This window comes from Phyllobates terribilis, unplaced genomic scaffold (genome assembly GCF_046119375.1).
Source record: "Phyllobates terribilis strain yellow unplaced genomic scaffold, ASM4611937v1 Scaffold_14__1_contigs__length_39327217, whole genome shotgun sequence".
Lineage (NCBI taxonomy): Eukaryota > Metazoa > Chordata > Amphibia > Anura > Dendrobatidae > Phyllobates > Phyllobates terribilis.
Genome location: NW_027362774.1, coordinates 30,020,629 through 30,035,805, shown reverse-complemented (window position 1 = coordinate 30,035,805; position 15,177 = coordinate 30,020,629). Strand labels below are relative to the sequence as shown.

Genomic DNA, 15,177 nt, shown 5'->3' with positions numbered 1-15,177 from the left:
CCGTCCTCTGCGCCCTCCGGAGACATGGTGTATGGCCTCATGGATCAGTATACAGCAGAGGATATACTGCCCTGTATACTGGGTACATACACCACTCACGGTCCTCTTGTGTCCTCCGGAGACCTGGTGTATGGCCTCATGGATCAGTATACAGCAGAGGATATATTGCACTGTATACTGGGTACATACACCGCTCACCGTCCTCTGTGCCCTCCGGAGACATGGTGTACGGCCTCATGGATCAGTATACAGCGGAGGATATATTGCCCTGTATACTGGGTACATACACCACTCACCGTCCTCTGTGCCCTCCGGAGACATGGTGTACGGCCTCATGGATCAGTATACAGTGGAGGATATAATTCCCTGTATACTGGGTACATACACCGCTCACCGTCCTCAGTGCCCTCCGGAGACATGGTGTACGGCCTCATGGATCAGTATACAGCGGAGGATATATTGCCCTGTATACTGGGTACATACACCACTCACCGTCCTCTGTGCCCTCCGGAGACATGGTGTACGGCCTCATGGATCAGTATACAGTGGAGGATATAATTCCCTGTATACTGGGTACATACACCGCTCACCGTCCTCAGTGCCCTCCGGAGACATGGTGTACGGCCTCATGGATCAGTATACAGCGGAGGATATACTGCCCTGTATACTGGGTACATACACCGCTCACCGTCCTCTGTGCCCTCCGGAGACATGGTGTACGGCCTCATGGATCAGTATACAGTGGAGGATATAATTCCCTGTATACTGGGTACATACACCGCTCACCGTCCTCTGTGCCCTCCGGAAACATGGTGTATGGCCTCATGGATCAGTATACAGCAGAGGATATACTGCCCTGTATACTGGGTACATACACCGCTCACTCTCCTCAGTGCCCTCCGGAGACATGGTGTACGGCCTCATGGATCAGTATACAGTGGAGGATATACTGCCCTGTATACTGGGTACATACACCGCTCACCGTCCTCTGTGCCCTCCGGAGACATGGTGTATGGCCTCATGGATCAGTATACAGTGGAGGATATACTGCCCTGTATACTGGGTACATACACCGCTCACCGTCCTCTGTGCCCTCCGGAGAGATGGTGTACGGCCTCATGGATCAGTATACAGCGGAGGATATATTGCCCTGTATACTGGGTACATACACCGCTCACCGTCCTCTGTGCCCTCCGGAGACATGGTGTATGGCCTCATGGATCAGTATACAGCAGAGGATATATTGCCCTGTATACTGGGTACATACACCGCTCACCGTCCTCCGTGCCCTCCGGAGACATGGTGTACGGCCTCATGGATCAGTATACAGCGGAGGATATAATGCCCTGTATACTGGGTACATACACCGCTTACCGTCCTCTGTGCCCTCCGGAGACATGGTGTACGGCCTCATGGATCAGTATACAGTGGAGGATATACTGCCCTGTATACTGGGTACATACACCGCTCACCGTCCTCTGTGCCCTCCGGAGACATGGTGTACAGCCTCATGGATCAGTATACAGCAGAGGATATACTGCCCTGTATACTGGGTACATACACCGCTCACCGTCCTCTGTGCCCTCCGGAGACATGGTGTACGGCCTCATGGATCAGTATACAGCAGAGGATATACTGCCCTGTATACTGGGTACATACACCGCTCACCGTCCTCTGTGCCCTCCGGAGACATGGTGTACGGCCTCATGGATCAGTATACAGCAGAGGATATACTGCCCTGTATACTGGGTACATAAACCGCTCACCGTCCTCAGTGCCCTCCGGAGACATGGTGTATGGCCTCATGGATCAGTATACAGCGGAGGATATACTGCCCTGTATACTGGGTACATACACAGATCACCGTCCTCAGTGCCCTCCGGAGACATGGTGTACGGCCTCATGGATCAGTATACAGCGGAGGATATACTCCCCTGCATACTGGGTACATACACGGCTCACCGTCCTCAGTGCCCTCCGGAGACATGGTGTACGGCCTCATGGATCAGTATACAGCAGAGGATATACTGCCCTGTATACTGGGTACATACACCGCTCACCGTCCTCGGTGCCCCCCGGAGACATGGTGTACGGCCTCATGGATCAGTATACAGCGGAGGATGTACTGCCCTGTATACTGGGTGCATACACCGCTCACTCTCCTCAGTACCCTCCGGAGACATGGTGTACGGCCTCATGGATCAGTATACAGCGGAGGATGTACTGCCCTGTATACTGGGTACATACACCGCTCACCGTCCTCTGTGCCCTCCGGAGACACGGTGTACGGCCTCATGGATCAGTATACAGCAGAGGATGTACTGCCCTGTATACTGGGTGCATACACCGCTCACTCTCCTCAGTGCCCTCCGGAGACATGGTGTACGGCCTCATGGATCAGTATACAGCAGAGGATATAATGCCCTGTAAACTGGGTACATACACCGCTCACCGTCCTCGGTGCCCTCCGGAGAGATGGTGTACGGCCTCATGGATCAGTATACAGCGGAGGATATACTGCCCTGTATACTGGGTACATACACCGCTCACCGTCCTCGGTGCCCCCCGGAGACATGGTGTATGGCCTCATGGATCAGTATACAGCGGAGGATATATTACCCTGTATACTGGGTACATACACAGCTCACTGTTCTCTGTGCCCTCCGGAGACATGGTGTATGGCCTCATAGGATCAGTATACAGCAGAGGATATACTGCCCTGTATACTGGGTACATACACCGCTCACCGTCCTCTGTGCCCTCCGGAGACATGGTGTACGGCCTCATGGATCAGTATACAGCGGAGGATATACTGCCCTGTATACTGGGTACATACACCGCTCACTGTTCTCTGTGCCCTCCGGAGACATGGTGTATGGCCTCATAGGATCAGTATACAGCAGAGGATATACTGCCCTGTATACTGGGTACATACACGGCTTACCGTCCTCTGTGCCCTCCGGAGACATGGTGTACGGCCTCATGGATCAGTATACAGCGGAGGATATAATGCCCTGTATACTGGGTACATACACCGCTCACTGTTCTCTGTGCCCTCCGGAGACATGGTGCATGGCCTCATAGGATCAGTATACAGCAGAGGATATACTGCCCTGTATACTGGGTACATACACCGCTCACCGTCCTCTGTGCCCTCCGGAGACATGGTGTACAGCCTCATGGATCAGTATACAGCGGAGGATATACTGCCCTGTATACTGGGTACACACACCGCTCACCGTCCTCTGTGCCCTCCGGAGACATGGTGTACGGCCTCATGGATCAGTATACAGCGGAGGATATACTGCCCTGTATACTGGGTACATACACGGCTTACCGTCCTCTGTGCCCTCCGGAGACATGGTGTACGGCCTCATGGATCAGTATACAGCGGAGGATATACTGCCCTGTATACTGGGTACATACACAGATCACCGTCCTCAGTGCCCTCCGGAGACATGGTGTATGGCCTCATGGATCAGTATACAGCAGAGGATATAACGCCCTGTATACTGGGTACATACACCGCTCACTGTTCTCTGTGCCCTCCGGAGACATGGTGTATGGCCTCATAGGATCAGTATACAGCGGAGGATATACTGCCCTGTATACTGGGTACATACACCGCTCACTGTTCTCTGTGCCCTCCGGAGACATGGTGTACGGCCTCATAGGATCAGTATACAGCAGAGGATATAATGCCCTGTATACTGGGTACATACACCGCTCACCGTCCTCGGTGCCCTCCAGAGACATGGTGTACAGCCTCATGGATCAGTATACAGCGGAGGATATACTGCCCTGTATACTGGGTACATACACAGATCACCGTCCTCAGTGCCCTCCGGAGACATGGTGTACGGCCTCATGGATCAGTATACAGCAGAGGATATACTGCCCTGTATACTGGGTACATACACCGCTCACCGTCCTCGGTGCCCCCCGGAGACATGGTGTACGGCCTCATGGATCAGTATACAGCGGAGGATGTACTGCCCTGTATACTGGGTGCATACACCGCTCACTCTCCTCAGTACCCTCCGGAGACATGGTGTACGGCCTCATGGATCAGTATACAGCGGAGGATGTACTGCCCTGTATACTGGGTACATACACCGCTCACCGTCCTCTGTGCCCTCCGGAGACACGGTGTACGGCCTCATGGATCAGTATACAGCGGAGGATGTACTGCCCTGTATACTGGGTGCATACACCGCTCACTCTCCTCAGTGCCCTCCGGAGACATGGTGTACGGCCTCATGGATCAGTATACAGCGGAGGATGTACTGCCCTGTATACTGGGTACATACACCGCTCACCGTCCTCTGTTCCCTCCGGAGACATGGTGTACGGCCTCATGGATCAGTATACAGTGGAGGATATACTGCCCTGTATACTGGGTGCAAACACCGCTCACTCTCCTCAGTGCCCTCCGGAGACATGGTGTACGGCCTCATGGATCAGTATACAGCGGAGGATATACTGCCCTGTATACTGGGTACATACAACGCTCACGGTCCTCTGTGCCCTCCGGAGACATGGTGTACGGCCTCATGGATCAGTATACAGCAGAGGATATAATGCCCTGTAAACTGGGTACATACACCGCTCACCGTCCTCGGTGCCCTCCGGAGAGATGGTGTACGGCCTCATGGATCAGTATACAGCGGAGGATATACTGCCCTGTATACTGGGTACATACACCGCTCACCGTCCTCGGTGCCCCCCGGAGACATGGTGTATGGCCTCATGGATCAGTATACAGCGGAGGATATATTACCCTGTATACTGGGTACATACACAGCTCACTGTTCTCTGTGCCCTCCGGAGACATGGTGTATGGCCTCATAGGATCAGTATACAGCAGAGGATATACTGCCCTGTATACTGGGTACATACACCGCTCACCGTCCTCTGTGCCCTCCGGAGACATGGTGTACGGCCTCATGGATCAGTATACAGCGGAGGATATACTGCCCTGTATACTGGGTACATACACCGCTCACTGTTCTCTGTGCCCTCCGGAGACATGGTGTATGGCCTCATAGGATCAGTATACAGCAGAGGATATACTGCCCTGTATACTGGGTACATACACGGCTTACCGTCCTCTGTGCCCTCCGGAGACATGGTGTACGGCCTCATGGATCAGTATACAGCGGAGGATATAATGCCCTGTATACTGGGTACATACACCGCTCACTGTTCTCTGTGCCCTCCGGAGACATGGTGTATGGCCTCATAGGATCAGTATACAGCAGAGGATATACTGCCCTGTATACTGGGTACATACACCGCTCACCGTCCTCTGTGCCCTCCGGAGACATGGTGTACAGCCTCATGGATCAGTATACAGCGGAGGATATACTGCCCTGTATACTGGGTACACACACCGCTCACCGTCCTCTGTGCCCTCCGGAGACATGGTGTACGGCCTCATGGATCAGTATACAGCAGAGGATATAATGCCCTGTATACTGGGTACATACACCGCTCACCGTCCTCTGTGCCCTCCGGAGACATGGTGTACAGCCTCATGGATCAGTATACAGCAGAGGATATACTGCCCTGTATACTGGGTACATACACCGCTCACCGTCCTCTGTGCCCTCCGGAGACATGGTGTACGGCCTCATGGATCAGTATACAGCAGAGGATATACTGCCCTGTATACTGGGTACATACACCGCTCACCGTCCTCTGTGCCCTCCGGAGACATGGTGTACGGCCTCATGGATCAGTATACAGCAGAGGATATACTGCCCTGTATACTGGGTACATAAACCGCTCACCGTCCTCAGTGCCCTCCGGAGACATGGTGTATGGCCTCATGGATCAGTATACAGCGGAGGATATACTGCCCTGTATACTGGGTACATACACAGATCACCGTCCTCAGTGCCCTCCGGAGACATGGTGTACGGCCTCATGGATCAGTATACAGCGGAGGATATACTCCCCTGCATACTGGGTACATACACGGCTCACCGTCCTCAGTGCCCTCCGGAGACATGGTGTACGGCCTCATGGATCAGTATACAGCAGAGGATATACTGCCCTGTATACTGGGTACATACACCGCTCACCGTCCTCGGTGCCCCCCGGAGACATGGTGTACGGCCTCATGGATCAGTATACAGCGGAGGATGTACTGCCCTGTATACTGGGTGCATACACCGCTCACTCTCCTCAGTACCCTCCGGAGACATGGTGTACGGCCTCATGGATCAGTATACAGCGGAGGATGTACTGCCCTGTATACTGGGTACATACACCGCTCACCGTCCTCTGTGCCCTCCGGAGACACGGTGTACGGCCTCATGGATCAGTATACAGCGGAGGATGTACTGCCCTGTATACTGGGTGCATACACCGCTCACTCTCCTCAGTGCCCTCCGGAGACATGGTGTACGGCCTCATGGATCAGTATACAGCGGAGGATGTACTGCCCTGTATACTGGGTACATACACCGCTCACCGTCCTCTGTGCCCTCCGGAGACATGGTGTACGGCCTCATGGATCAGTATACAGCGGAGGATGTACTGCCCTGTATACTGGGTGCATACACCGCTCACTCTCCTCAGTACCCTCCGGAGACATGGTGTACGGCCTCATGGATCAGTATACAGCGGAGGATGTACTGCCCTGTATACTGGGTACATACACCGCTCACCGTCCTCTGTGCCCTCCGGAGACATGGTGTACGGCCTCATGGATCAGTATACAGTGGAGGATATACTGCCCTGTATACTGGGTGCAAACACCGCTCACTCTCCTCAGTGCCCTCCGGAGACATGGTGTACGGCCTCATGGATCAGTATACAGCGGAGGATATACTGCCCTGTATACTGGGTACATACAACGCTCACGGTCCTCTGTGCCCTCCGGAGACATGGTGTACGGCCTCATGGATCAGTATACAGCAGAGGATATAATGCCCTGTAAACTGGGTACATACACCGCTCACCGTCCTCGGTGCCCTCCGGAGAGATGGTGTACGGCCTCATGGATCAGTATACAGCGGAGGATATACTGCCCTGTATACTGTGTACATACACCGCTCACCGTCCTCGGTGCCCCCCGGAGACATGGTGTATGGCCTCATGGATCAGTATACAGCGGAGGATATATTACCCTGTATACTGGGTACATACACAGCTCACTGTTCTCTGTGCCCTCCGGAGACATGGTGTATGGCCTCATAGGATCAGTATACAGCAGAGGATATACTGCCCTGTATACTGGGTACATACACCGCTCACCGTCCTCTGTGCCCTCCGGAGACATGGTGTACGGCCTCATGGATCAGTATACAGCGGAGGATATACTGCCCTGTATACTGGGTACATACACCACTCACCGTCCTCTGTGCCCTCCGGAGACATGGTGTATGGCCTCATGGATCAGTATACAGCAGAGGATATACTGCCCTGTATACTGGGTACATACACCGCTCACTGTTCTCTGTGCCCTCCGGAGACATGGTGTATGGCCTCATAGGATCAGTATACAGCAGAGGATATACTGCCCTGTATACTGGGTACATACACGGCTTACCGTCCTCTGTGCCCTCCGGAGACATGGTGTACGGCCTCATGGATCAGTATACAGCGGAGGATATAATGCCCTGTATACTGGGTACATACACCGCTCACTGTTCTCTGTGCCCTCCGGAGACATGGTGTATGGCCTCATAGGATCAGTATACAGCAGAGGATATACTGCCCTGTATACTGGGTACATACACCGCTCACCGTCCTCTGTGCCCTCCGGAGACATGGTGTACAGCCTCATGGATCAGTATACAGCGGAGGATATACTGCCCTGTATACTGGGTACACACACCGCTCACCGTCCTCTGTGCCCTCCGGAGACATGGTGTACGGCCTCATGGATCAGTATACAGCGGAGGATATACTGCCCTGTATACTGGGTACATACACGGCTTACCGTCCTCTGTGCCCTCCGGAGACATGGTGTACGGCCTCATGGATCAGTATACAGCGGAGGATATACTGCCCTGTATACTGGGTACATACACAGATCACCGTCCTCAGTGCCCTCCGGAGACATGGTGTACGGCCTCATGGATCAGTATACAGCAGAGGATATAACGCCCTGTATACTGGGTACATACACCGCTCACTGTTCTCTGTGCCCTCCGGAGACATGGTGTATGGCCTCATAGGATCAGTATACAGCGGAGGATATACTGCCCTGTATACTGGGTACATACACCGCTCACTGTTCTCTGTGCCCTCCGGAGACATGGTGTACGGCCTCATAGGATCAGTATACAGCAGAGGATATAATGCCCTGTATACTGGGTACATACACCGCTCACCGTCCTCGGTGCCCTCCAGAGACATGGTGTACAGCCTCATGGATCAGTATACAGCGGAGGATATACTGCCCTGTATACTGGGTACATACACAGATCACCGTCCTCAGTGCCCTCCGGAGACATGGTGTACGGCCTCATGGATCAGTATACAGCGGAGGATATACTCCCCTGCATACTGGGTACATACACGGCTCACCGTCCTCAGTGCCCTCCGGAGACATGGTGTACGGCCTCATGGATCAGTATACAGCAGAGGATATACTGCCCTGTATACTGGGTACATACACCGCTCACCGTCCTCGGTGCCCCCCGGAGACATGGTGTACGGCCTCATGGATCAGTATACAGCGGAGGATGTACTGCCCTGTATACTGGGTGCATACACCGCTCACTCTCCTCAGTACCCTCCGGAGACATGGTGTACGGCCTCATGGATCAGTATACAGCGGAGGATGTACTGCCCTGTATACTGGGTACATACACCGCTCACCGTCCTCTGTGCCCTCCGGAGACACGGTGTACGGCCTCATGGATCAGTATACAGCGGAGGATGTACTGCCCTGTATACTGGGTGCATACACCGCTCACTCTCCTCAGTGCCCTCCGGAGACATGGTGTACGGCCTCATGGATCAGTATACAGCGGAGGATGTACTGCCCTGTATACTGGGTACATACACCGCTCACCGTCCTCTGTGCCCTCCGGAGACATGGTGTACGGCCTCATGGATCAGTATACAGTGGAGGATATACTGCCCTGTATACTGGGTGCAAACACCGCTCACTCTCCTCAGTGCCCTCCGGAGACATGGTGTACGGCCTCATGGATCAGTATACAGCGGAGGATATACTGCCCTGTATACTGGGTACATACAACGCTCACGGTCCTCTGTGCCCTCCGGAGACATGGTGTACGGCCTCATGGATCAGTATACAGCAGAGGATATAATGCCCTGTAAACTGGGTACATACACCGCTCACCGTCCTCGGTGCCCTCCGGAGACATGGTGTATGGCCTCATGGATCAGTATACAGCAGAGGATATAATGCCCTGTAAACTGGGTACATACACCGCTCACCGTCCTCGGTGCCCTCCGGAGAGATGGTGTACGGCCTCATGGATCAGTATACAGCGGAGGATGTACTGCCCTGTATACTGGGTACATACACCGCTCACCGTCCTCTGTGCCCTCCGGAGACACGGTGTACGGCCTCATGGATCAGTATACAGCGGAGGATGTACTGCCCTGTATACTGGGTGCATACACCGCTCACTCTCCTCAGTGCCCTCCGGAGACATGGTGTACGGCCTCATGGATCAGTATACAGCGGAGGATGTACTGCCCTGTATACTGGGTACATACACCGCTCACCGTCCTCTGTGCCCTCCGGAGACATGGTGTACGGCCTCATGGATCAGTATACAGTGGAGGATATACTGCCCTGTATACTGGGTGCAAACACCGCTCACTCTCCTCAGTGCCCTCCGGAGACATGGTGTACGGCCTCATGGATCAGTATACAGCGGAGGATATACTGCCCTGTATACTGGGTACATACAACGCTCACGGTCCTCTGTGCCCTCCGGAGACATGGTGTACGGCCTCATGGATCAGTATACAGCAGAGGATATAATGCCCTGTAAACTGGGTACATACACCGCTCACCGTCCTCGGTGCCCTCCGGAGAGATGGTGTACGGCCTCATGGATCAGTATACAGCGGAGGATATACTGCCCTGTATACTGGGTACATACACCGCTCACCGTCCTCGGTGCCCCCCGGAGACATGGTGTATGGCCTCATGGATCAGTATACAGCGGAGGATATATTACCCTGTATACTGGGTACATACACAGCTCACTGTTCTCTGTGCCCTCCGGAGACATGGTGTATGGCCTCATAGGATCAGTATACAGCAGAGGATATACTGCCCTGTATACTGGGTACATACACCGCTCACCGTCCTCTGTGCCCTCCGGAGACATGGTGTACGGCCTCATGGATCAGTATACAGCGGAGGATATACTGCCCTGTATACTGGGTACATACACCGCTCACCGTCCTCTGTGCCCTCCGGAGACATGGTGTATGGCCTCATAGGATCAGTATACAGCAGAGGATATACTGCCCTGTATACTGGGTACATACACGGCTTACCGTCCTCTGTGCCCTCCGGAGACATGGTGTACGGCCTCATGGATCAGTATACAGCGGAGGATATAATGCCCTGTATACTGGGTACATACACCGCTCACTGTTCTCTGTGCCCTCCGGAGACATGGTGTATGGCCTCATAGGATCAGTATACAGCAGAGGATATACTGCCCTGTATACTGGGTACATACACCGCTCACCGTCCTCTGTGCCCTCCGGAGACATGGTGTACAGCCTCATGGATCAGTATACAGCGGAGGATATACTGCCCTGTATACTGGGTACACACACCGCTCACCGTCCTCTGTGCCCTCCGGAGACATGGTGTACGGCCTCATGGATCAGTATACAGCGGAGGATATACTGCCCTGTATACTGGGTACATACACGGCTTACCGTCCTCTGTGCCCTCCGGAGACATGGTGTACGGCCTCATGGATCAGTATACAGCGGAGGATATACTGCCCTGTATACTGGGTACATACACAGATCACCGTCCTCAGTGCCCTCCGGAGACATGGTGTATGGCCTCATGGATCAGTATACAGCAGAGGATATAACGCCCTGTATACTGGGTACATACACCGCTCACTGTTCTCTGTGCCCTCCGGAGACATGGTGTATGGCCTCATAGGATCAGTATACAGCGGAGGATATACTGCCCTGTATACTGGGTACATACACCGCTCACTGTTCTCTGTGCCCTCCGGAGACATGGTGTACGGCCTCATAGGATCAGTATACAGCAGAGGATATAATGCCCTGTATACTGGGTACATACACCGCTCACCGTCCTCGGTGCCCTCCAGAGACATGGTGTACAGCCTCATGGATCAGTATACAGTGGAGGATATACTGCCCTGTATACTGGGTACATACACCACTCACCGTCCTCGGTGCCCTCCAGAGACATGGTGTACAGCCTCATGGATCAGTATACAGTGGAGGATACACTGCCCTGTATACTGGGTACATACACCGCTCACCGTCCTCTGCGCCCTCCGGAGACATGGTGTACGGCCTCATGGATCAGTATACAGCGGAGGATATACTGCCCTGTATACTGGGTACATACACCGCTCACCGTCCTCTGTGCCCTCCGGAGACATGGTGTACGGCCTCATGGATCAGTATACAGCGAAGGATATACTGCCCTGTATACTGGGTACATACACCGCTCACTCTCCTCAGTGCCCTCCGGAGACATGGTGTACGGCCTCATGGATCAGTATACAGCGGAGGATATAATGCCCTGTATACTGGGTACATATACCGCTCACTCTCCTCAGTGCCCTCTGGAGACATGGTGTACAGCCTCATGGATCAGTATACAGCAGAGGATATAATGCCCTGTATACTGGGTACATACACCGCTCACTGTTCTCTGTGCCCTCCGGAGACATGGTGTACGGCCTCATAGGGTCAGTATACAGCAGAGGATATAATGCCCTGTATACTGGGTACATACACCGCTCACCGTCCTCGGTGCCCTCCAGAGACATGGTGTACAGCCTCATGGATCAGTATACAGTGGAGGATATACTGCCCTGTATACTGGGTACATACACCACTCACCGTCCTCTGTGCCCTCCGGAGACATGGTGTACGGCCTCATGGATCAGTATACAGCGGAGGATATAATGCCTTGTATACTGGGTACATACACCGCTCACCGTCCTCGGTGCCCCCCGGAGACATGGTGTATGGCCTCATGGATCAGTATACAGTGGAGGATACACTGCCCTGTATACTGGGTACATACACGGCTTACCGTCCTCTGTGCCCTCCGGAGACATGGTGTATGGCCTCATGGATCAGTATACAGCAGAGGATATACTGCCCTGTATACTGGGTACATACACCACTCACCGTCCTCTGTGCCCTCCGGAGACATGGTGTACGGCCTCATGGATCAGTATACAGCGGAGGATATACTGCCCTGTATACTGGGTACATACACCGCTCACCGTCCTCTGTGCCCTCCGGAGACATGGTGTACGGCCTCATGGATCAGTATACAGCGGAGGATATACTGCCCTGTATACTGGGTACATACACAGCTCACCGTCCTCTGTGCCCTCCGGAGACATGGTGTATGGCCTCATGGATCAGTATACAGCGGAGGATATAATTCCCTGTATACTGGGTAAATACACCGCTCACCGTCCTCTGTGCCCTCCGGAGACATGGTGTACGGCCTCATGGATCAGTATACAGCGGAGGATATACTGCCCTGTATACTGGGTACATAGACCGCTCACCGTCCTCTGTGCCCTCCGGAGACATGGTGTATGGCCTCATGGATCAGTATACAGCAGAGGATATAATGCCCTGTATACTGGGTACATACACCGCTCACCGTCCTCTGTGCCATCCGGAGACATGGTGTACGGCCTCATGGATCAGTATACAGCGGAGGATATACTGCCCTGTATACTGGGTACATACACCACTCACCGTCCTCTGTGCCCTCCGGAGACATGGTGTACGGCCTCATGGATCAGTATACAGCGGAGGATATACTGCCCTGTATACTGGGTACATACACCGCTCACCGTCCTCTGTGCCCTCCAGAGACATGGTGTATGGCCTCATGGATCAGTATACAGCGGAGGATATACTGCCCTGTATACTGGGTACATACATCGCTCACCGTCCTCTGTGCCCTCCGGAGACATGGTGTATGGCCTCATGGATCAGTATACAGCAGAGGATATACTGCCCTGTATACTGGGTACATACACGGCTTACCGTCCTCTGTGCCCTCCGGAGACATGGTGTACGGCCTCATGGATCAGTATACAGCGGAGGATGTACTGCCCTGTATACTGGGTACATACACCACTCACCGTCCTCTGTGCCCTCCGGAGACATGGTGTACGGCCTCATGGATCAGTATACAGTGGAGGATATAATGCCCTGTATACTGGGTACATACACCGCTCACCGTCCTCTGTGCCCTCCGGAGACATGGTGTACGGCCTCATGGATCAGTATACAGTGGAGGATATACTGCCCTGTATACTGGGTACATACACGGCTTACCGTCCTCTGTGCCCTCCGGAGACATGGTGTACGGCCTCATGGATCAGTATACAGCGGAGGATGTACTGCCCTGTATACTGGGTACATACACCACTCACCGTCCTCTGTGCCCTCCGGAGACATGGTGTACGGCCTCATGGATCAGTATACAGTGGAGGATATAATGCCCTGTATACTGGGTACATACACCGCTCACCGTCCTCTGTGCCCTCCGGAGACATGGTGTACGGCCTCATGGATCAGTATACAGTGGAGGATATACTGCCCTGTATACTGGGTACATACACGGCTTACCGTCCTCTGTGCCCTCCGGAGACATGGTGTACGGCCTCATGGATCAGTATACAGCGGAGGATATACTGTCCTGTATACTGGGTACACACACCACTCACCGTCCTCTGTGCCCTGCGCTCCGCGCCCTCTCTCCTGTTCCTCCTGCCGCTGTCTCTTCTCCTCGTAGTACTCCAGGATTTCTGGTGGGAGTTTCTCTCCAGCTGAGCGCGGTGGGAGCAGAAGGGTCTTCTGAGCGTCATAGCCCTTCAAGAGCCGCAGAATCTGCACCAAGCACAGAGCGATGGAGCGACAAGTGTGAGCGGAGCCCGAAGAGCACAGCACGCCCGCTGATTACCTTCTCCTCCTCCACGTACTGCTTGTCCATCTCCAGGGAGTAGAACTCAATGGGAAAGCTGCAGGGATTTCTCACCACGACCTCCACATCATCCCCCGAGCTTAGTGGCAGGATGGGGCCCAGCTCCAGGACACTGGGGGTAAATTCCAGCTGCGGCTCCAGGCCCTGGCCTTGTGCTAGCATCAGGACTCGCTGGCTGCTCTGCGCCACCTGAAGGACCAGGCGCTGACGGTACAGCTTCTACAAGTAGAGTATCACAGCCCACCATCCAGAATCCCACCGCCCGGCTTACATCCCCCAGTGCCATCGCTCTGCTTCCTCACCTCCTCCCGCGGCAGAAACTTTATGTCCACGTTCTTCTTCTGTCCGGGAAGCAGGAGGTCATGTGCCGGGATCATCTCGAAGACGGCGGCTTTGGGCTGAGCCTCCTGCCTCAACTTCTTGCGCAGGTACATAGGGAGGTGTTTGTCTACCTGCAGAGGACGGGAACAATAAGCACCGAGTCCTGCTCCCACGGGGGCACTGTTAGTGACGGGACCAGGCTAATGGCGGTACCTTAACTTCAGCCTCCAGGGACATCAGCGTCCACTCACAGGGCACAGGGAGCGGGTTAGACAGCTGAAGAGTGCGGATCTGACACTGGCCGACTTGCACGGGACTGAACTCCACCCGCTCGTCCGAAACACACAGGGAAGGCATAGTCACCAGCGCCCGCAGACGGACAGACCACCGGGGACCCCCACTCACCTGCAGGAAGAGATCAGGCCTGAGAGACCCACGAGACCCCGAGGTGCCGCCAACACGGACCGAGACCTCACCTGAATGTCCAGCACCACATCCACTGCTCCCAGATGGAGATTCGCACCCTGAGGATCAAACTTCACCCAGAAGATCTCAGTCTGACAGCAGGGTAGATTCCTGACGCGGTCTAACTCCACGGTGAACCCTACGGGAGGCAGAACGCTGGGATCGTTACTGCCCCTGGCCGCTCATGGTCTGCTCTG

At 54.1% G+C, this 15,177-nt stretch overlaps 1 protein-coding gene across 3 annotated transcripts in view; it reads right to left on the bottom strand.

Annotated features, from left to right (window-relative positions):
- HYDIN (HYDIN axonemal central pair apparatus protein) overlaps positions 1-15,177 on the bottom strand; it is a 313,905-nt gene that overhangs the window by 86,735 nt on the left and 211,993 nt on the right. For all 3 annotated transcript variants that reach the window (XM_073659829.1, XM_073659831.1, XM_073659830.1), the window contains exons 33-37: positions 14,992-15,119; positions 14,729-14,920; positions 14,497-14,646; positions 14,174-14,413; positions 13,938-14,100 (exon numbers count right to left, since the gene is read on the bottom strand). In XM_073659829.1, the coding sequence (XP_073515930.1) occupies positions 13,938-14,100; positions 14,174-14,413; positions 14,497-14,646; positions 14,729-14,920; positions 14,992-15,119 (873 nt within the window). The remainder of the gene's footprint in view (positions 1-13,937; positions 14,101-14,173; positions 14,414-14,496; positions 14,647-14,728; positions 14,921-14,991; positions 15,120-15,177) is intronic.